Source organism: Rhynchophorus ferrugineus, unplaced genomic scaffold, assembly GCF_030347505.1.
Source record: "Rhynchophorus ferrugineus isolate W39M unplaced genomic scaffold, kcgeb_rfMv2 rfM17, whole genome shotgun sequence".
NCBI lineage: Eukaryota > Metazoa > Arthropoda > Insecta > Coleoptera > Curculionidae > Rhynchophorus > Rhynchophorus ferrugineus.
In genome coordinates, this window is record NW_027472596.1 from 603,048 (window position 1) to 628,078 (window position 25,031).

The 25,031-nt window shown below is 39.4% G+C and overlaps 1 protein-coding gene and 1 long non-coding RNA gene across 2 annotated transcripts in view; one reads left to right on the forward strand and one right to left on the reverse strand.

Annotated features, from left to right (window-relative positions):
• LOC143205797 (uncharacterized) overlaps positions 1-25,031 on the forward strand; it is a 489,432-nt gene that overhangs the window by 159,974 nt on the left and 304,427 nt on the right. The window lies entirely within an intron of this gene.
• LOC143205838 (uncharacterized) lies at positions 9,010-10,784 on the reverse strand. The gene is made up of 3 exons (XM_076418857.1): positions 10,706-10,784; positions 10,200-10,639; positions 9,010-10,146 (listed from the first exon to the last, which is right to left on the reverse strand). Exons 1-3 carry the CDS (start codon positions 10,782-10,784, stop codon positions 9,010-9,012), a joined length of 1,656 nt encoding a protein of 551 aa, XP_076274972.1.

A 25,031-nucleotide genomic window follows, 5' to 3' on the forward strand; every position in this document is an offset into this window, starting at 1 on the left:
TTAGCACGCGAATGTATATATATACATCTCTGTCTCGATTATACTACCATTGGAGAATATAAACACATTTAAAATTAACAGCTCCAAGCATTCATCTCCGTCCTTTCCTATCTCACGTTTTATACTGACAAGAAATCCTACATCTTTATCTAACATCACGAATGTAATAAAACCGATTGTTTTTGACGTGCATTAGACTGATAATAGTAATTACTATTTTCAGTCGCTATTTATTTAACATTAATTATAAACAAAAATTCCGAAAGATGGCGGTACACTACAAAGTTATGTACTGTATTAATTAGATCACTTACCTGCTGTATTTTTCGAATAAATTTGAATGGAAATAGAAACGCTATTTATGTTCAACCTGTATTAATATTAATTATGCGATATATATAATATATAGTGTTTGTGTATATCCAGTCATATGTATACCGGAACATTTTCTCTCTTCTCAAAATATAGGTAACTGAAAGAAGAGTTCTTTATATTTAGTTCCGATATTACGATGATAAATATAACCAATAATCTAGTGAGATATATTTTTTCATCGTGAACTGAACAGCAATATAATATTTAATAACGAGAAACCATTAGGCATTTCATAAAACTATTTGTATTTTGATAATATTAATGAGTGTGAAATTAAATGATTCCTGTTGATATAAAATTTTCTCTAAAGGCAAGTAGTTCGAACCGTAGAAGCTTTGGAATGAATTTTTAACACTACTTATATTACTTTTGATATATTTTAGATTATTGATCTATTACTTAAAATTGGTGTCCTATAAAGTTTTAAATAACATAATATTTATAAGGGATTTACGTTACCTCATGGTATCGAAGTGTGTTGAATAGCAAAACATTAGCACCTAATAATCGGATATTATATAACTTAAATAAGCATTGGTAATGTTATAGTTAAGTAGTAATAAGGTGATTATATTTCGTCAGTTTTATTTATATCTATGATTAGATCACAACATCAAGCAACTATATGTTCTCTCTCTCTCTCTCTCTACCTCTCTCTCTCTCTCTCTCTATCTCTCTCTCTCTCTCTCTCTCTCTCTCTCTCTCTCTCTTTCTCTCTCTCTCTCTCTCTCTCTCTCTCTATATATATATATATATATATATATATATATATATATATATATATATATATATATATATATATATATGATAATACAAATGATATATGATAACAATGATAATTACAAACAACTGTTATAAATATTCTAAACTAATATAACTCTCTAATATATTCTACTCATTATTCTACAAGTCGCAGAACTGTAAATTTAGAGTAGAATAACTATTTTGCCGTTCTCAACAAAATATTAAACGAATATTTAAGAAGATGTGAGATAGAAGTATGAATAGCACCAGATGTGTGCGAAAGTGAAAACGGACCTACTAGTCCAGTAATTATAATTTTGCTATAAAACAGTGTTTAGGATGAACACCACTGAAAAGCAGTAACGATGTGGTCATTAGATGTAATTATTCGAATAATATTAATTAATAAAAATATTATATTGCAATTCTAATCGACGATTAACTAAAATATCAAGATTAGGATTTTTATGCTAGTAGGTATTATCATTTCGAATAAAACAATATGGAGGGGGCTTCCTCAGGTGTAGCATTCACGGAAGGGCTACAACCGTGAAACCCTTCAATTTAAATTTACTATATAACTTAACCTAATTAAGATTGTAAAGAAAGATTACAAAAGTACATTTAAATTGCCAGAACAGAACTATTACATTGTACATACAAATTTGTTCGAACCTAAAACTATTCTATTTCAGTATTGCCAGAATTTAACTTTAACAATTTAATCAAATGAATCTACACAATTATGTGATAAACAAAGGTAACTGTTAGTATTCTACTTAAAAACAATTCTCTCTTTGGGCAAAAAAAACTTTGAACTATATCATACAAATAGTCGCCAAAACACTGTCCAATTTAATATCGATTATATAGTTTGTTCTTGGACTGCCAAACATACACATGTATTTCTCTTCAAAAGAATTTCTTCCGTGTCTCTGGGTTGTGTTTATCAAATAGCATGAATCCATTAAAATTTCCTAGTCGATTACCATACCATTCTTCATAACTTTCTCCTTCAAGTCCACTTCCGCCTTACATTAGTCCATGGCCTTCTGGTTTCAGTGAGTTATCATAACTAAATGGTCACCACTGCAGTTTTCTTAACTTGTTCCTTCCAGTCCACTTCTGCCTTATATTAGCCCATGCTCTTCTGGTATCACTGAGGTATCATAACTAATTGGTCACCACTAGCTCCATTTTTGAAATATACAGACAATAGGAGACATATATCTCATGGTCGTCTAATTTCCTTTCGTCTAGAATTGGTTCCAATTTAAACAACATAGGTTCATTTTCATCAGGCTCGTCATCACTGTCTGCTATCTTCTCCTGAATGCTTTTTTTTCATCATCACTAACATTTTTGTTTTCTTCTTCCTGTTGCAAAACTGTCTGCATCCGTTTACTCACAGATTCTTCTTTGAAATTTTCTATGCTTGCCTTATATTGGTCTCTCTATATACTTTCTAAAATGTATATCTTTAGTTATTTCTTCACTATTATCCATATGGAAGTTGACTTCCATTGGCGTACCTAATTGATCTTCTTAGATGCGATCTTATAACTAACAACACTTATATCCGTTAAATTATAACTGTAAACTATTTCCCCACTTTTGCTGGTGCTAATATTAATTTTAATTGGTGTAACAACCTTCTACGTAGAACTCCTCAAGCAGTCATTAAATTATGTGTTTTTGATGGATCTTAATCTCTTCTATCGCTGCTTTTTCCATTCCAATAAATTGTTTAACTTTATAGAGACTGTCCATTAAATCCACTATATGCTCTTCGTCATTTTATTATTGCTTCAGCATTGAGTACTACTGAATAATTACTACCTTTCATGACTAGACAATAGTCATTACCTTACCTCTCCAAATATAGTTTACCCGAACAATGCTTGATTTGATTGTTGGTATTTTGGTTCATATACAAAACTAAATTTAATTATTTAATAATGTCCTATTTAATATTTCCGCTTTTCCATTACTTTGCGGTGAATGGGCTATTGCTATATTCTAAATGAGTCCCTTTTCCTACAAAATAGCTTTACTCCATGCTGTCTCTCTAATTAACTAATATATTGTTTCAAATTCTCTTCAGTTTCATTTTTTGTCTTCAGGATTTTTACGCTGTTAAAATGGGACAAATCTTCTAGTATTTTCCTTCCTTCCTATTATAAATATCTTCCTCCATCTTCATATATTGGGTTTAATAGCCTATAAATATCCCAATGAAATAACTTTTCGATTGCACTTCTTCTCGACTCCTTGCAGTTTAAAGGGCTCCAGGTTGCTTTAGCTTCTACGCACATAGAACAAGGTTTATCTATCTTCTTCACCAATTGAATTGATATTTATATAAAAATTCTAATATTTTCTAACTAAACTCTGCTAAGTAACTTTGTTCTCCATCCTTACAAATTGAAAATTTTTCATTGGGTTCAATAGCTTTTCATTCTTCCTGCAAGTACATGGTTGATTTTCTAAACTTTTCTCCATTACTAATTGCTTCATTGATTTCTATGTTTCTTTATCCTACCGATAAATATGTTGGACCCCATGTTACTCGTTTACTAGTGTCACCTGATCTAGTTTCCCTGATCGTTATAAATTATACACGTGGTTGATTTTCTAAACTGTTGATTACTTCATTACTAATTACTATATTGATTACAATGTTTCCTTCTATCCTACTGATAATTCTGTTGGATCCCATGTTACTAATTTTCTAGTGGTTCATTGATCTTTGAATATTATAAACGTGATTGATTTTCTAAACTCTTAATTACTCCTTTACTATTTACTACATTGATTACAATGTTTTCGTCTTTCTTACTGATAGCTGAAGATCACATTTTTAGTTTCCTGGTGTTCCTTCTGATGGTCATTGGTCTTTGAATGTCCTAGTGTCCCGAAATTAATTTCCGTCTGTTGCATACAGCCATCTTGTTATTTCCAATTTCTTTCGTGTATATATAATTATATATATACTATACCGAACCAATAACTTCAACTCATCTACATTCTCCGTCATCACCCTACTACTTCTCATTTACACCGAGAATTCTGGGCCCATAACCTTTTTTAACAATTTTTACGAATCACTTATGATTCGGGACGGAACGGAATTAATGCACGACTTATGGCCCTGGAACAAAAGAGAAACTTTATTTTGATCCCTGGTAACTTATACCCACCCGATACAAGTCACAGCGCCCTCTAATAACTTTTCTTTCTCATTTCTATACTGGCTCTTGTATCGAGACAAGTCATATACTTAACAACAATAAAAATACAATTGTTCGAAGCGGAGCACTTTAATATTCTAGTAAAAGGATTACATAAAAGAAACACCTAATACCATACATTCAGGCCAAAATCCGAGAGAAGATTCGTGTTAAAAGGATTACATCACGGGACGGACTTTAACACCATGATGGTAGCCCTAGTTGAAAAAAGCCAGGAACTCTTAAATCTTCACAATATATAACATCGCACGATTATAAAACCTCCTGCCTATGTTCTATATTCATTTCTAAATTTGCCAGTCGTTTATTTATGACATCTAATAAACAATTTTATCATTTTTTCTCCATTCACTTGTTACAATCCTGGATTTGATGGAATATTGCAGACTTATTAACCGTATAAATAAAAATATCGTTGGGATATCTTTCACCAAATAACTCGGTGGTCATTTTTTCAAAGGGTTTAAAAAGTGGTACAGATTCTATTAAGAAAGTCCATTTGATAACAAATAAAACTGTGGTGTTCTTCTTAATAGCCGACAAAATAAATTGTTGAAAATTAAAGTAGAATTTTCCTATCGAAAATGTATTTATTACAAATATTTAATATACTTTATTAACCTCTTTACGATTAATATTTTTAAAATAAACTTAGCAACTACAATTGTAAAAAATTCTTCTAATCCTTTTGATCAATGCAATTTCTGAAACCTATGGAATCTAATTTTAGATTTCAAGATTTAGGGAAAAAGGTTTCGGCAAGCAAGAGGCTTGGACAAAAATCATGAAAGTTTATCAAAAAAGTATTACCTATTGTACCAGTTCAAAGTATCACCTATTATGCCAGTCAAAAGTATCTTACTATTTATCATTTAATTATTTACTTTTTTTGCTTTCGAAATCTAGCGTTCCAAAAGGCTGCTATGTTAATTTACAACATATAGATATTCACAAACAAACTACAAAAAAAACGAAATATATTACATATAAATATGTATAAGCATAAATACGGCGCATTAATATCAATGTCGCGACTAGGACGAAAGGCGAGAACGTTAAAAATCAGTCGAATGATGATAGTTGATAGTAAATCGTAATAAAATCAGTCGGACCGAAAATAGCGACTGAAAACAGTTACTAGTAAAAACAGTCCAACCAAAAATAGCGACTGAAATGGTCGATAGCAAAAAGTAGTCAATTAGTGAACAACCTATAGTCGATTTCTAGTTCAGAGCTAGCTTCCGAAGAGAACGGTCGTGTCCGGTCCTCCGAGCCTACCTACTCCTCCGAGAATTACCCCCAATTGATTGCCAAACGATCGACTCGTAAACCGCTTCCATCTGCACCTTCGCCCATACATCATAAACGTTTGTAAACGCCGGAAAGGGTTTTACAAGCTGGGCAATGGTGTCCCGCACGCCAGAGTCATCATCGCCTCCAGAAAGTTGCCGTCCAGCAACAGAGAAATGTGCCGATGATATCCTCGACGTTGCCCTGATGATGGGTTCTGAACTCATCGAGTATCTAAAAATTAAAATGCAGAGCTCAAAATTGGGGTTACTCAACTTCGAATATAGTTAACAAAGCAAGGCGACGGGCTCTTCGCAATGCGGATGTTGCTACAAGACGCCCTTACTATACCCACCCCGGAGCAGACAGTACATCAACCTCCTGAGACACCAAATGAACTCACATCCCAACGGTTGAAAATCATGATTTGGATGATGGATTCACGTTGGTGGGAAAGAGGAAAAGGGGCCCCATCACCCCGCCACAACCAAGTCAGCTGTCGAAGGACGTCGATAAGGTTAAACATGCAGCTGCAACCAAACCAGCTGCCAAGCCGTCTACCCAACTCATCCAGCAGAGGGCCAAGGCCAACTCGCAACCATCAAACTTCAGAAATGCCATCAGATCAGCGTCCACCAAGCCGCTAACTAAGACAGCTACCCAGCCAACGCCCAAACCAGCGGCCGTCAAGTCGACCCAACCTACTCAGGTAAGTAGCCAGGCTATTAACTCACTAAACACTTTTCCTCAATCTACCGATTCCAAACACTTCGAGAACACTCTCACAATCTCCACCCTCACTACCTATGCCAACTCTTTCGGTGAACCCAAATCCAACCACCGCTCGTAAAAAGGAAAAAATCCCACCCGTCGTCTTCGTGACACGAAGAAATACTCAGGAATCCTTCGAATTGCGAAAGATAATCCTATAGAGATTACTGCAACTTTAAGCCGAAAGGACGGAACTCGCTTATTTGTACCAACTTCGAACGACTTCCGCAAACTGACCAAGCTTCTTGAAGACCGGAAATATGCATTTCACTCCTTCTGCCCCCTTTCTGAAAGGGTGATTGTAACTGTTGACGAAGCCAAAGAACACCTTATTTCGCAAGGTTTCCACCCAAAATCTCTTCAAAGGTGGAAACTTAAATCAGGCGAAGAAATTCCCATAATCCAGGTCGTTGTTCCTAACCAAAAAAGGAATATCATTAATCTCACCAAAATAGGCCTGTCAATCGTGAAAGTCGAACTCCAGCACGCGCACGGCCAGCCTATGCAGTGCTACAACTGCCAGTTGTTTGGCCATTCCATCTCTCGTTATAGAGTGCCTCCCCGGTGTGTCAAATGCGCCGGACAACATGAAACCCGTTCGTGCACCAAGATACGCGTGGAGCCACCTAAATGCAGCAATTGTGGAGACCCACACACAGCTAATTACACAGGCTGTAGCTGTCGACCTGCTTCCAGGAATCTTAGACCAATCCAATCCAGACAAGCCTCCGGAAACACAAATTCTGAGTGGAGCAACCAGGAAGGAAGGAGGTTAGCTCAGAAGCTGGCCTCCTCCAACCGGACGGCTCCCGCCAATATCCCAGCCCCTGCCCGAATGCAACCTTCTGCACTGCCAGCGGCTCTTCCAACTACCTTCACACTGCAGCAGATGCTCAGATGCATCCTGCAGTTCTTTCAACCCCAACAATTATTTCCTAATGTAGCCGCCTAAGCAACAACCCCCATTTCCCGTCTAGCATTCAGCAGTTGTTTACTCGTCAAAATGGCTGCTTCCAAAGAGCTTAAAATCATGTCGTGGAACGCCAACAGCTTACGCGATAAAAAAGTGGAGCTGGACCTCATTCTTTCGTCTTCAGGCATCGATATAGCACTTATCCAGGATACTCCCCTAAAACATTCTCATCGTTTTTCCCTTCTAAAATACACGGTTTACAGGAATGACCATATCCCAACTCGCGGTGGCGGAACTGCTATCCTAGTCAAAAAGGGAATTAAACACAACCTTCTGTCTTCAATTGTATCGTCACCACATATCGGGTCCAACTCTATCCAGGTGGAAACTCAGGATCGTCCAATCGTGATCCCCTCTCTGTACAGGAAATGCTCCACGCATGACTCGTTTGCCTTCAAAACTTTCTTCGACGGCCCAACTTCAAACATAATCGCTGGAGACTTCAACGCTCACCATCCCATGTTCGATTGCGAGCGCGCAAATCGAGCAGGCAACGATATCGCAGCACTGAGTGCAAACTTAGGGCTTGGTCTCACCCTGCCAGATGAGCCTACCCATCAGCCCGCTATTGGACAACGTTGCACTCCATGCATACTGGATATTTTCATTCTCCAGAACATCAATCGTCCTTCTGATGTACAAGTTCTCGACGAGTTACATTCGGACTATCGTCCGATTATATTAACTATCGAATCAGAAAGAAAACCGACTGGAGAGATATCAGCAAATTCTCTTGGAATCCGGTCCAATCCCGAAGATTGATCGACCTGACCAAGTCGAGATTGCCGTGTCGAAGCTAACTCGAGACATCCAGTCCGCCTATCAGAATTCATCATCCGAAGTTCAATCATTTTCAAACACTCAAAGTGAGCCAGTTCCTGAAGGCATCAAGTCGCAGATCCGACTCAAAAATCGTCTCTATCGTAAAGCTCGTGCCACCCTCAACTCGGCAGACAAATGGGAGGCCAACAGAGTAAAACGAGAAGTGAAGGAATCCATTAAAGCCTGGCGATCCGAGAAATGGAACTCATTTCTAGCGGACCAAAGGCTGTCTGGCCCCGCAACTTTCTGGCGACTCTCTAAAAGCCCCGTGGTGAAGGCGCAAAACGTCATACCCTCTAAAGTCAGCGGAGACAGGAACTTTTGCAGTCACTGACCACGAAAAGGCCGAGCTCCTCGCTAAAACCTAAAAGGCCCAAATGGAACGCCTCCCTCCTGCTACAAATATAAACGCTGCTGAGAACGACGTAATCGTTAGGAATTCCAACTCCGTTCGTTCTCAAGTGCCTTCAAGTTATCTTTTAAACCATCTAGTCACCCCTAAAATACTCACGCAAATGATCAGCAAGATTCGGAATAAAAAGCAGCTCGCCGAACTAAGTAATATCATCAAGGCCATTCTGGGGCTGCAATACTTTCCATCCACATGACTACAGACCTATCAGCCTACTGAATTGTAGACCATTTGTCTATGGCTCTGGTGCTTGTAAAAGCTCTGAGCTGGTCTTTCCTACGTAAGTCTCGGGAACGGTTCGTGGACTGGTCTCCGAGCGCCTTTTCTGCCACGTCGCGTCGCTATTGCGCACTTCATTCGCTAATTCTCTGTCATATTTCCTCACTGATCTCTAACTGGCCGCTTTCTTGCACGCCAGCATCCTGGCTATAATTTTCCTCATAATCGATTACCGTCTCGGACCACGCGTTGATCTCTGTGACGGTTTCCTTGTTTACTATTCCCTCTGCGTTCCTTAACTGGTAGTTCCCGTCGCCTGTCCGATGCCTGTTTCGGGCCTCTACCCTTTTCCCAATTTCGCATGTCTCCAATATATGCGTCGTGTCTTCTGGACCTATGCGACACTCGCAGAGTCCATCGATCTCCTTTAATTTAAATATGTGCAGGTAGGCTTGCATATTTCCGTGTCCTGTCATCAATTGCACAGCCTTCCTGCTCAGTCCTATATTTCCTCTCCCCACTTGTTGGCAGTATTTGTAGAGGGTTCTTCCTTTAATGGATTGCTCCCAATGCATTCGCCATCTTCTTTTTACTTCTCCTTCCTTGATTCTATTGATGATTCTGGTGCTGATCCATCCGTGGTTTTCCAGTCCTATTCCTTCTTTTGCAGTGGCTTCTCTCGCGAGTCTGTCTGCGGTTATCATTTCCTTCGTTGTCATTTTCCGACACCATTTTAGCGATATTTCACTACCGCTTTTCTGCAACTCTAGCAAAGTTACTTTGATTTGCATTATGTCCTTATTTCGTGTGTTTGCGTGCTCGGCCCACCATATGGACATTCTACTGTCCGTTCGAATGGTGATTGGTCCTGGTAGACTTCTGTCCCGTACCAGTTCTATGGCTTTCTGTACCGCCACAAATTCGGCCGGTCTGGAGCTCGATTTGTCTTTTATCCTTAGACTTATCTCTTCCTGGGCACTTGTTCCTGTCCGAATCACTATTCCTATGCCTGCTTTTTCTTCCTTGGCACTAGCGTCTGTCCATATCTTGGTGTTTCCGACGCCATTTGTCCGATTTTCCCATGGTTCCTCCCGTGGCCATGACAATTTCTTTGGTTCTAATCCTTTTGGCCTATTGGGGTATCCGTATTTTTCTGCAGCCCTCCCCTGGATCTCGGCTTCCAAGTATAGGGGTGGTGTTCCATCTATTACCTGCAGATCATTCGATGTGGTTCGATAGGCGCCTGTGATTGCTAACAGTGCAGATTTTGTGCTGCTGCTAGCGCTGTCCTAGCCCTTCCCATCGAGGCCCTGTATCCCCATATTTCTGAGCCTTATAATACTGCGCCTTTTATAACCCTGCCGTATATTTGACGCATGACTTCTGGTGCCTTAGGGTTGCTTCTTCTGCGCAGTGTGGCCCAGAGTCGGCACATCACCTTTTCTGTTTTTTTCCTCAACAGCTGTATGTGTTGTATATACTGCTGTTTCCTGTCAATTGTCACACCCAGATATTTTATTGTATCTTTGACTTGGATGAGGTCTTCGCCAAATTTAACCGTCGGTGATCTGCTGTTTTTCTTGCTCCAGAAACAGCAAGCCTCAGTCTTTTCCTTGTTGTATTCTGCTCCTGCTCCGTAGGCCCATTTTTGGCAATTTTCCCAATAGTTGTTCCAGGCAAGGTCCAGCCTGTTTCTGATGTATTTATTGCTAAGAGCAATCACCTGGTCGTCCGCGAGTGCCTGAATTCTCATTCGGCAGTCCTCTACTTCCGATTCAGAGACTTTGCGGAATCAGCTGTTCATGCCCAGCAGCCATAGCGTTGGCCCTAAGCTTGACCCTTGCGGACATCCCTTGTCAATTTCCATTGCCACCTGGTTGCTGATGATTTTCCTTCCCGTCAAGAAGCTGGCTATTGATCTTGCCATTCTCTTATTTATTCTGCTTCTTGGCAGTTCTTCCAATATCTCTACCTAGGTTGCTCTGTTGAAAGCGTTTCGGAGGTCCAGCATCACCATTAGAACGTGTTTCCCTTGTTCTTTTTCGGTGTTGATCCATTTCAGTAAATCACTCACGGCTTGTAAAGTTGACCTGTTTTTTCTGAAGCCGTACTGCCTTGAATCATGTAGCTCCATTTTCTCCGCCATTGCCAGTAGTCTCTGATTAAGTATTTTGTCTAGTACTTTTCCTAGCGTTGGTAGAAGGCTGATGGGTCGTTCGCCTCCGTCGCTTTTGTTTAGCCAGCACAGTTTGGCCGTTTTCCATATCTTAGGAAAGTATCCCGCGTTGTAACAATTCCTGTACAGCGTCAGGAACTCGTGTTTTTTCGAGATCTAGACATTATTCAGGAGCTCGTTTGGTATGCGGTCTTCCCCTTCTGCCTTTCGGTTTCTCATGTTCTCTATAACCGATTCGATTTCTCCTTCGGTTATTTCTTCCTCGCCTGTCTCCGTTCTCGGCCATTCATCTCTCATGACCGCGCTTATGACTTCGCGAGTTCGCTCTGTTTCCTCCAGGTCCATTGCTGGGTGGTATTTCTCCACTCTTTGTTTTTCGGCTGCTTCTCTTGCCTCCAGTGTTGCGTCTTCAGGCGTTGCTACCACTTCGCCTCTTCTTATGCCCATTCTTCTGATGGCTTCCCAAATACCGTCCCACGAGTTTGTTTCTATCAGGTTGTTAATCGCCTGACTGTCGTGCTCGGTTTTCTTTTCTCGTATCATTTTCCGATACTCTCTCTTCCGTTCGTTGTACTCATTCACTATTTGTCAATTGTCCGTGCTTCTTCTTATTATCCTCTTCAGTACAGTTAGTGCTCGTTTATGTTCCGCACACTGCCCGTCCCACCATTCATTACCATTTTTTACCATGATGGTTTTTCGTTTTTGAAGACTGGCCGCCTGCTCCTCAATCACTTCGTGTGTTACTGTTTGTCCGATATTGGTCTCTATTTCTTCCAGTTTCACCCTGACCAGATCCCAATCGGTGCTGGCGAAATCCCATCTTGCCCTTTTTCTTGGGTTGGATTTCCCATTTCCGCTCGCCGCTCGATATTCGATATATTTGTGGTTGCTTAGTGTTTCCTCCTCACCTTTGATTTTCCATTCTTCCACGTTTATTCCCCTACTACACGTGAGGTCCATGTGCCCTGTGCCCCTATTACAATCGAAGCTGGGCACCGTGTAGTCTCCTTCTGCGAGCTCTAGGCCGTGATTGATTGCCCAGTCTAGAAGTTCCTCACCTCTTGGTGAGCTTCTGGAGCTTCCCCACAACGTGTGTTTTGCGTTGAAGTCCCCGGCGACTATCCATTTGCCTTGGTATGAACTCCTCTATCAGTAGGGACTGGATTTCTTCTCTGGTCCAGATTTGGGTTTTGCTTCCCGTCATCTTTCTCATGAGTTTCTAACCTTCCCATGCCTGCTTCCTTGGCGTTGGTTCCTGGATTAGGACTAACTCCAATCCATCTCTTGCCGCTTTTTCCCTTACCAGTGCGGTTGCACTGATTCCTTTTCCCACGTTGACTTGAAGGATTTTCATTACCATCCGTAGTTGGTTCTTCTTCTTAATTCTCCGTGTTGTTTTTTATATACTGAGTATTGGTAGTCAGCGGCCCTGTGATTGTTTCCCGCCTTTGTACCTGCTTTTGTACAGTTTGTGCAGCTTTTCTTCGTGGCTTTGCATGTCTTTTCTTCATGATCACCACCGCATACGTAGCAGGTGGGTTCCTTTGTCTTGCAGTTCTTTGCTGTATGGCCGAACTTGCAGCATCTGTAGCACCGCATTGGCTCATCGTTTTCCGTGATCTTGTGTGCCATCGTGTCAACCATGATGCGGCCCTGTTTGATGATAGCCTTGAACAGATTTGGGCCGAGTTCAATCATCCACGTGTCCCTCTTGGCTCCGTTAAAGGTGCATATTGTCCTTATTCGTCCCTCTATTGTTTGACCCTGGAGTGCTGTTCGGATGCACTCATTCTCCTTGACAATATCAGCGCTTAATTAATCGCTTTTCGTTCCCTTTATGATTCCCCTTATTTCGATTCTGGGGTTTCTGGTGGCTCCGTTTTTAATATTTGGGTTCCCGTTGTTTTTTAATTTTTCCGAAACTCTTCTCCTTTGTTCCTCGTCATGGCACGACATAATGATAGTGCCGTTCTTCAGGGTCCTAAGCTGCTTAAATCCACCCTGTATCTCGTGGTGGGTCAGTGTAATTTTGAGCTTCTTCTTTGCCTCTTCCCCTGATTTTTTGCTGATTTTAATGATCATCTCCTTCTTCGCCATCTCTTTCGGCGGTGTGGTCTAGTTTTTCCCTGGCTTGGCCGCTACCTTGGCATAGCTGAACGTTCTTTTCGTTCTGTCAATTGTCGTCTTTTTTTGTCGTTCCTTTCGTCGCCATGTCGCTCCCCGCCATCCCCTTTTCATTGCTGGGCGTCTTGGTAGGTTTGGCGGTTTTCGCGGTTCTCATTTTTATCGTTTGTGGAGGTGGATTCGTCAGGTTTTGGTTTTGCGATGAGTTTTTCCAGTCTAGCCATCCTACTCTCCCTCTTCTTGTCCATTCTCTCCCTCTTTTTCCCGATGGATTCTTCCAAGGTTTCCAATCCCTTGTTGGCCTCCTCGGATTTTCTTTTAATGTCCAGCTCCATGGACATTACAAATATGACCTTTAAGAGTAGGTCAATATTTCTCCCAACTGTTTTAGCGTCGGCTTTGGTGAAGGCTAATTTTTTAGCCAACGGGTTTTCCCGCGTGATTAATTGCCTCATCCTTTCGGCCTGCCTCTCCGACAGGTCTACCAAGCTTTTAACCGACATACTCTTCAGCTCCTCCAGCTGCTCCTCGTGTGTTATATCTTCAGCCGCGTCGTTATTTTCCACGGATTATCTTTCATCCGTGGTCTGCGACCTCGTTCTTCTTGGGCAGCCTTCTGTCGGCTCTGTTGCCGCCCTTATTTTGATTAAGGCTGGGTTGTTAAACCAGTCTCCCTCATTAATTGAGGCCGAGGTGACCTCTGCGGTCGCTTCTTTAGAGGCCATTGTGACCTCCTTACCGCAAATTATATTAGTAATCCAACACCGCCTTTTTTAATTAATTTAATGTTGGGTCACGCCCTTAATTGGTTTTCTCACGTACAATAATGTAATATACTGTTGATCGTATCCCAATACCGCCCTGTTATAAACTTTATATAAGAATTTAATTAGAATTTTATGATGAATTAATAGTGTATATTTATTATTGCTAGCCGTAAAGATTAATTTGATTACTACTGAATTTAATTAAAGTTTAATGATGAATTAGTCGTTTGTTTATCCTCTTTCTCCTCTGTACAGGCTTAATTTTGGTAATCAAACTGCACGATTACACAAGAGAACAATATAGTCCGAATAGTATCCAATAATTAGATTATATTCTGATTCAAATTTATCAGAAAACTTTAATTTTCTTATAAATTTGATTCACCCTGCACTTCCACTACACCAATTCATTTTCACTCTTCGTAAGAGACTTGGAGCGGTCTTCTTGGACCTAAATAAAGCCTTTGACAATTTCTGTCAGGACGATCGTTCCAGGTGAAGATTAAAGATATACTCTCTAGCCGGAAAACCATCGATGCAGGAGTTCCACAAGGCTCCTCCCTGGCACCCGCTCTATTTAATATTTTTCTTTCAGATATCCCTAGGAGACCACAAGTTGAGGCTGCTTTTTACGCAGGCGACACTGCTTACTTTGCTTCTTCAAGAGTAACACCGCATATCCGAAGCAGACTCCAAAAACAACTCGATGAGACGGTCCAGTGGTTACATTTCTGGAGGTTGCAAGTCAACCCACAAAAAACCCAGGCCATCTTCTTCCAAAAGAAGCGTTTTGCACCGAGCATTTCGCGTCTTAAAATCGAGAACGCCGAAATCCCATGGTCAGAAGAAGCCACCTATCTCGGTCTTGTCTTCGATCGCAAATTTAGGTGGAATTCCCACATTCAAAAGTCCCTCCATAAAGGGCAAGGTATTGTTATTTTGCTGTTCCCGCTTATCAACCGGGCCAGCAGGCTTCCTCTATCTATAAAATCTCTCCTGTACAAGATGCTGGTTCGATCAATCGTTCTATGCGGCTCCAGTGTCTATCTAAAATACGTCTCACCTAGCTAGGTGGAACGTCTTCAAGTCTTCCAAAACAAAATTCTCAGAAGAATAATCAATGCCCCCTGGTTCGTCAGGAACATATCAAATTCATAGAGAAACAGACGTCCCCCAAGTCCTCCACTCTTCGTCTCTCGGACAATAGATGTATTACCGAGCTGGCCGATATTTTAGGCCAATAACTCATTTGGCTCTTCGTAGCCTTATTCTATCACAGCCGACATTACCCCGTCGAGCTCTAACTCCAAATTTTCTCGACCTTCTCCGGCGAGCGATTAACTCATGTACAGAAAGTTGCGTGGTGTGACAACGACGCCACGTCCTTGCCTGGCCCTTGTGCCTCTTAACAGTGTTATCGGTTACGAGCACCCTCCTTACTAACAGTAAGAAGTATCAGTTAGGGTCATTGGATCAGCTGATAGGGTGGGGTTTAGTGGGTAGCCCAGAGGCGGTCTCCACATAACCAGTCCAACTCGCTTATTCCGGCGGGACTTCCCGACCAGGTATCTGTAACAGGATACCCCTACCCGGTTCCAAGCAAAAAAAAGGCGATTTCAGTCGATTGTTCCCAACACTAATAAAAATAATACAAAGAGGTTAGTAGTAATTAAAATATATCAAATATTTGTAATAAATACATTTTCTGATAGGAAAATTCTACTTTACTATGCAATAATTTATTTTAATGGCTATTAAGAAGAGCACCACAGTTTTTATTTGTTGACGAATGACTATCTTAACAGAATGTGTTAAAATTTTAAAGCCCATTGAAATAATAACCACCGAGTTATCTGGTGAGAGATATCTCAAGATCTCTTTAATTATACCATTAATAAGAGGACTTCAACATTCCACCAAATCCAGGATTTTAACAAGTGAACGGGGAAAAATTATAAAATTGTCTATTAGATGTCATCAATACATGACTGGTAATTTTAGAAATTTTTTAGATTCTTGATTTAAAAAAGCCGGATTTGGTATTGCAAATAATCCTCCTTCAAACTTCAATTTCTAACTTCAAAAAATATAAATATAGTTCCATAACTCGAAATTCAAGGCACAACTATTGACCAAGACTTTATATTATTTGGAAATGCAATTTATTACTACTATATACTATATACTACCTGAATTATATCAGTTACACGTTAAATGTTCCTCTATACATGCAACATCCCCTCGGAAGGAGTTTTTTCAAAATCTGGGCATATAATAATGTTCGAAAAAATCGCCTTACGGGAAAAAAGTTGATCATGACAATATCCCTGAACAGTAAATTGAAAATATTTCCGTTCTAAAATAAAAGAAACTTTATTTAAAAAGAGTCTGGTAGTTGTTGTATAATCATTTTTAGGTTCGTTATAGATTAGATTTTTCAATAATTAGTTATACGTTTACATTTTATTTAGTGGTTATGCTTATCGAACACCTTTAGTTTTAGGTTTTGTTTAAGTTGTTCTGTGCTATTTATATTTATTATACTACGTAATTTAAAAATAGCAATTAATATATTTAAACACGATAGAACATTTATGGTGTTATTATTACATTCCTTTTTACAAATCCACAGAACATTCAGAATATAAGGATTCCTACTTTAAAATTATATTATTTATAACATGTTAATAGAAATTAATAATTTTATTTTCCGTTCCTTTTTTAAAGTTAGTACGCGAATGAATATGTATATACTTCTCTGTCTCGCTTATACTACCATTGGAAAATATAAACATATGTAAAATTAACAGCTCCAAGCATTCATCTCCGTCCTTATCTATCACATATTTTATACTGACAAGAAACCCTACATCTTTGTCTAACATCACGAATGTAATAAAACCGATTGATTTTGACGTGCATTTGACTGATAATAGTAATTACTATTTTCAGTCGCTATTTTTTATGTTTCGACTGTTTTCAGTGGATAGTTCCCAACGCTAGTAGTTATTTTCGGTTATGGAATTGTGACCTTCTTGACGGGTGCGATTACAACAAATTAAATACTGGTCAAACTTAACAGTTTATTAAACGTATACGCAAATACAAGCACAAACGACCTAAAAATAATAGGAAAAACAGCGCAGAAAGTGGTTACCCCCTACTGATGGTTAATTATGGGAATATCGGTTGCCTAACTGGTAAAGAGATCGTCTAAAATCAAGTCGGTCGATAGGACCATCTTTCGCACAGATGGCGGCGCATAAATTGTCACCATGCCCCATGAATATATGGTTGCCTAAATTAATGTTACAATAGTGTCCTTGAAATAAGGAATTGTATCAACGCTACAGCACATGCTGGTGTTAATGTCACCCCACCCAAGCTATAGTTTTAAGCGGGTTGTTTGAAATTACAAATACAGTTGAATCCGGTGTTTTAATTGCCCATCGTCTTCACCGAACCGATTCTAACAATTATCAAAATCGTTGAACTTTCATTATTTACATAATTTTATTAATTTAACTAATGTTTATAACAATTCCCCTCATTTCATGCATCACTTTACACGTATCATTTATCACTTATTGTCTATTGGAGACATTTAAGTTCCTAATTATTACCTTATTTCCGCCAATCGCTTCTACATTACCTATATCTCATATGAAGGAAAATAACAACAGAAATTGATATACATTTATTTAGAAATCTATTAATTTCCCTCTCATTATTTTTAGTTATAATATTAAATAGAACAAACAAACAGAGAGAACGAACATTTTATTTTAATAAATTATAATTGCATATATATGACAATATGAATATGAAGACACATTGGCCCTATGGCTTGCAGGTAAATCCAACATTTTAATAAAACTATTATAATATATAATAGCGGTACAACCTAATTTTAACAGTTCTTTTCTACGAGTTTCAAATTTATAGGAGGTGAAAGGTGCGATGAGTGAGACATATCGACATAGGGGTTTATATTAAAGCATATTTGTGCTGGCATTATCATCTTCTACTCGCTATTCGACAAGTCGCAATGCAGTAATTTTAGAGTAAAATAACTATTTTGCGGTTCTCAACAAAATATTAAACGAATATTTAAGAAGATGTGTGATAGAAGTATGAATTGCACCGGATGGTTGCGAGAGTGAAAACGGACCTAGTAGTCCAGTAATTATAATTTGGCTATAAAACAGTGTTCAGGATGAACACCACTGAAAAGTAGTAACGATGTGGTCATTAGATGTAATTATTCGAATAAAATTAATTACTAAAAATATTATATTGCAATCCTAATCGGCGATTAACCAAAATATCAAGATCAGGCATTCTATGCTATTAAGTAATATTATTTCGAAAAAAACAATATGGAGGGGGCTTCCTCAGGTGTAGCATTCACGGAGGGGCTACAACCGTGAAACCCTTTTGAACGAAAGCCAGCGGTAAGTTGCGCAAAAATGGTAAAAAGTAACTAAAATCTGCACACTCGATGTTCGATAGAATCGGAGAGCTTCCCTTGCAATTCGGGCGACAATATCGTGGTATTCAGTCGGTCCTCTCATTCGCATCTCTCGCTGAAATGATGAATGATGATGTACTTTGACAAGCATATTTCTATTAACACTGCCATGTCTAACGATGGTAATGCGTTCATATACATAGTCAGTTCGGTTCCAACTTTCATGGGGTGGAGACGTATTTTCAATACGCTCCAAGCTCTACAAAGATACCTTTAAAAAAATATTATATATTTGAGTTTTAAAAACGCATAAAATAAAATATTAAAAATCTAAAAATAACAAACTACAGCGATTCAATCAAATCTCCTGCATACTTTGATGTAAGATTAGAACAATCAGCAATAACGTAAACTCCACCATCAGAATAGACTACAGTCATTAACAAAAATGATTGAGAGGCCCAGAAGAAGAAATCGCGGGGAATCAAACAAGGCTCAGTGACTATTGGTTATAAAAACATTAGAGACAAAAAACCGCTTTAACAACCTGTCGGAATAAATTGAAGAGAATATACAACCAAGACCTGAAAAAGTTGTTCCCAATCTACCACCAATAACAGTCTATAAGGTAGGAGTAATAAAACACATCCATGACCCATTGAAAGCCATTACTACGTACTACACAATTAAAACAGTGACCTATGAAAGAGTAAAAATCCAGTTGTTAGAAACGGAGCACTTTAAAATCCTAGTAAAAGAATTAAATGAAAGAAACAACCAATACCATACATTCAGGCGAAAATCCTAGAGAGCATTCTTGTTAAAAGGATTAGATCACGGGACGGACTTTAACACCATCAAGGTAGCCCTAGCTGAAAAAGGCTACGAGCTCTTAAATATTCATAAAATACGACATCGCACGACTATAAAACATCCCGCCTATGTTCTATATTGATTTAAAACCTAATGGAAATAATAAGGCGGCGTATGAAATCACCAAAATATCTCCAGATGTCAATACATCCTTCGTCAGTAAATTTGCCTTGAATTTGGAGTTGTGGAACTATATTTGTATTTTTTGAAGTTAGAATAGAAGATACCTCTTTTGTGGTAACTTTTTGTATCGCCTCAGCATTATTTGCAATACCTAATCCTGCTTTTTTTAAATCTAGGATCTAAAAATGTAGATTTCCCGCATATCGTATTCATTTCTAAAATTGTCTTTTATTTATGATATCTAATAAACAATTTTGTCATTTTTTCTCCATTCACTTGTTAAAATCCTGGATTTGATGGAAAATTGCAGTCCACTTATTAATCGTATAATTTAAGACATCATTGGGATATCTTTCACCAGATAACTCGGTGGTCATTATTTCAATGGGCTTTAAAATAGCCAACAAAATAAATTGTTGAAATTTAAAGTAGAGTTTTCCTATCAGAAAATGTATTTATTACAAATATTTAATATACTTACTACTGTAAAACTAATACTACTGTAAAACATTATTCTGGATCTGTAAGAGGCTTGGACAAAAATCGTGAAAGTTTATCAAATAAGTATTACCTATTGTACCAGTCCAAAGTAATACCTATTATGCCAGTCAAAAGTATCTTACTATTTATCATTTAAATATTTTTTTTGCCCTCGGAAACTAGCGTTCCAAGATAATGTTATGTTAATTTACAATATATAGTTATTCACAAGCAAACTACAAAAAAATAAAACGACATATATTACATATAAATCTGTATAAGCATAAATGTGGCGCATTACTTTTTTTTTGGCCTGCAACCGGGTAGGGCAATCCTGTTACGGATACCTGGTCGGGAAGACCCGCAGGAATAAGCGAGTTGGATTGGTTATGTGGAGACTGCCTCTGGGCTACCCACTAAACCCCACCCTGTCAGCTGATCCAATGACCCTAACTGATAGTTCTTATTGTTGGTAAGGAGGATATCCCTAACCGGTAACACCGTTAAGAGGCACAAGGGCCAGGCAAGGACGTGGCGTCATTATCACACCACGCAGCTTGCGGTACATGAGTTAATGGCTCGCCGGAGAAGGTCAAGACAATCTGGAGTTAGAGCATGACGGGGTAGTGTCGGCTGTGATAGAATAAATCTATCAAGAGCCGCATGAGTTATTGGCTTAAAATATTGCCCAGCTCGGTAATACATCTATCGTCCGAGAGACGAAGAGTGGAGAAATATCTCGAGTAAACCTTGGATATAAAATCGTGAACTTGGGGAACGTCTGTTTTTTTTAGATAGACACTGGAGCCGTACAGAACGACTGATCGAACCAGCATCTTGTACAGGAGAGATTTTATAGATGGAGGAAGCCTGCCGGCCCGATTGATAAGCGGGACAGCAAATTAACAATACCTCGACTTTTATGGAGGGACTTTTGAATGTGAGAATTCCACCTAAATTTGCGATTGAAAACAAGACCGAGATAGGCGGCTTCTTCTGACCATGGGATTACGGCGTTCTCGATTTTAAGACGCGAAATTTTCGGTGCAAAACCCTTCTTGAGGAAGAAGATGGCCTTGGTTTTCTGTGGGTTGACCTGCAACCTCCAGAAATGTAACCACTGGACCGTCTCATCGAGTTGTTTTTGGAGTGCGCTTCGGATATGCGGTGCTACTCTTGAAGAAGCAAAGTAAGCAGTGTCGCCTGCGTAAAAAGCAGGTTCAACTTGTGGTCTCCTAGGGATATCTGAAAGAAAAATATTAAATAGAGCGGGTGCCAGGAGGGAGCCTTATGGAACTCCTGCGTCGATGGTTTTCCGGATAGAGAGAATATCTTCAATCTTCACCTGGTACGATCGTCCTGACAGAAATTATTTGATAAGAGCTGTTGGGTCATCAGGTAGACCTAATCGGATGCATTTCGCTACTAAGCCTTCGTGCTAAACCTTGTCAAAGGATTTGGTTAGGTCCAAGAAGACCGCTCCAAGTATTTCACGTCGGTTAAAAGCACAGTTGATTTTTCAGGCCAGCCGATGGGCCTGATGAATGGCTGAGTGTTTGGCGCGGAACCCGAATTGCTCATCTGGAATGATATTGTTTGTTTTCGTAAAACCATTAAGAGCATGAAGCATTGGGCTATCGAAATATTATCGAAACTCGGGACCTTCTTATTCTGAATCTTGCTGATCATTTGCGTGAGTATTTTAGTTTTTAGCTTTTCGTGGTCGGTGACTGCAAAAGTTCCTGTCTCTGTTGATTATAGGGGGGAGGGGGGTATGACGTTTTGTGCCTTCGCCACGGGGCTTTTAGAGAGTCGCCAGAAAGTTGCGGGGCCATCCAGCCTTTGGTCCGCTAGAAATGAGTTCCATTTCCCGGATCGCCAGGCTTTAATGGATTCCTTTACTTCTCGTTTTACTCTGTAAGTGTTTAGTGAATTAATAGCCTGGCTACTTACCTGAATAGGCTGGGTAGGCTTCACGGCCGGTGGTTTGGGCGTTGGCTGGGTAGATGTCTTAATTAACGGCTTGGCGGACGCTGATCTGACGGCATTTCTGGAGGTTGATGGTTGTGAGTTGGCCTTGGCCCTCTGCTGGATAGGTTGGGTGGAGGGCTTGACAGCTGGCTTGGTTGCAGCTGCATGTCTAGCCTTATCGACGGCCTTCGAGAGCTGACTTGATTGTGGTGGGGTGATGGGGCTCCTCTTTCCCACCACGGTGAATCCATGATCCGGATCTTCATTTTCTAGCCGTTGAGATGTGATTTCATTTGGTGTCTCTTGAGATTGATGTACTAACTGCGCCGGGGTGGGTTTAGTAAGGACGTCTGGTAGCATCATCCGCATTGCGGAGAGCTCGTCTCCTTGCTTTGTTAGCAATATTCGCAGTTGAGTAACCTCAATTTTGAGCTCTGCCTTTTAATTTTTTAAATACTCGATGAGTACAGGACCTATCATCCGGGCATCGTCAGGGCTATCATCGGCACATTTGTCGGTTTTTGACGGCAACTTTCTGAAGACGGTGCTGGCTCTGGCGTGCGGGACGCCATTTCCCCGGTTGTAAAACCCTTTCCGGCGTTTGCAAACGTTAAACGTTGTCTGTAAATGCGCCTTTTCGGTGCTTACAGACGCTTTTATTTAAGTAGGCACTGATGGAAACGTGATAACGGATCGACCGTCTTAGAGAAAGTTTCGGGTGATTCTCGGAGGCGCAGGTAGGTTCGGCGGACCGGACACGACCGTTCTCTTCGAGAGCTAGCACGGAACTCCGAAACAACAATGCGCAAAATTCATTCAACAATGCGCCAGATTCCAAGCATATGGGCATACTAAGACAAACTGTCGCAAGTTGGACAGATGCGTGAAATACGCTCCCCTGCGCATTTCGTTCATTTCGTCGCATCGTTATGCGACCAATAATTGCATACGCAAAACACGTGACGACAAAATAAATAGCGCCATAGGGAATGCCTAGTCCATAAAGCGTTGCAACACAAACTCTATTTAGCACTGACAGAAAAAAGAAATTTACAGCCACCAAAACAGCCCATACCATCTAACTCGTCTAAAGCACCAATACATCACTTGGTTTTTGTATGAACAAAATATTGATATCATGATGGTATCCGAAACACATTTCACGGATAAAAAATATTTAGAGATTCCGAAATACAAGCTGTATCACACAAAACACCCAGATGGTGAAGCAAATGGAGGAACATCTATAATGATCAGTGAAATATAAGGCACCGTGAAAGAGAGAAATTCAGTGAGAAATATTTACAAGCCACCAGTCTAACTATTGAATAAGTGCATGGGCCATTAACAATTAATGCTATATATTGTCCACCTAAACACAACAAGGCAGCACAATACCACGGCTTCTTCTGGGCACACGGGGTTTCTCTTCACGCTGGGTAATAGGTTCATTACCGTGGGAGACTACAATACAAAACATGTTATGTAGGTTTCTAGACTAAGAACACCAAAAGACAGATAATTGATCAAAACAATGAAGGCCCATAATATAAAGAATATGTGTACTGGTGAGCCAACATATTGGCCGTCAGGTAGAAATAAAATTCCCGATACCATAGAATTTTGTGTTACAAAAAATATTAATAACAAAACGTGCAAAGCAGAATCATGCCTCGATCTATCATCTGACCACTCACCAGTTATTATAACAGTGAACTCAAATATCTCAACAAAACAAAATCACTTTATTTGCATAACACAAAAACCAACTGGCAATTATTTAGAGAAAAATCAGACAGTTTGTTATCACTAAATTTATCATTAAAATAAACAATACATGGGCTAGGAATGACAAAGGTAAAGCGGAAGTTTTCTCTAAACACTTAAAAACCGTATTTAATACGTACCCATTTGAAATACCCGCAACAGAAGAACTCCGTTCTTAACACTCCGTTTCAAATGGATCTTAAGGAATTTACTGTTAAAGTTGTTAAACAAACAATACCTAAAAAAATTTATTATAAAAAAGCTCCCAGTTTTGACCTAATTTCTAAAAGAATCTTGAAAGAATTCTCAGGAAAGTGCATCAATTTAAAAACATTCATATTTAATGCCATGCTAAGACTTAATGAGCCTGTTACCTGTCATCTCAAAACTTTTCGAAAAACTATACATTAATAGATTAAAATTAATCGCAGAGGAGATAAATGTTATTCAAGACCATCAATTTGGCTTGCGCAATAAATACGGAACAACAGAACACGTACATAGAGTAGTCAATCAAATTAACAAAAAACTTAAATGATAAGCTTCATTTTTCGATTTTTCTCAGGCCCTCGACAAAGTGTGGCACACTGGACTGCATGTTAAATTGAAAAATCTTTTGCTCCATACGCACTTGTAATTGCTGAAATCGTACCTCTCAGACAGACATTTTATTGTCAAACAGGGTGACGAATACATTGACCTACAGCCTATATATTCGGATGTTCCGCAGGGCAGTGTTCTCGGTCCATTGTTATATCTTATGTATACAGCTGAACCACCGACCTCACAAAACATTACTGTCGCAACATATACTGACGATACAGCGGTCACACGAGGATCCAATATCAGCCACAAAAACCTCCAACTTCATCTTAACAAAGTCGAATTGTGGTTGAAAACCTGGCGTATCAAATCAAATGAGGCAAAATCTACCCATATAACATTCACCCTTTGCAGAAGAACCTGTCTCTCAGTAAAATTGAATAATCATAAGTTTCCGCGAGCAGATAACGTTAACTATCTGGGATTACATTTTGATCGACGTCTGACTTGGAAAAACATATAGTGACAGAACGCAAACAGCTTGGGCTTAAACTAAACCAAACGTATTGGCTGATAGGGCGTAAATCTAAATTATCATTAGATAACAAGGTTTTTGTCGTATAAATCAATACTTAGGCCCATCTGGACCTATGGTATTGAACTGTGGGGTACTACTTGCAAATCTATAATAGATATCCTCCAGAGGTTCCAGAATAAAATGTTGCGAGTCGTCGTCAATGCCCCATATTAGGTGTCCAACAAATTAATTCAATGCGATATACACATAGAACTCATAACGAGTGTAATTCGAAGTGCTAGTGCGAAGTACTCCGGAAGAATATTAGTGCATACTAATGCACTCGCCAAACCGTAAAT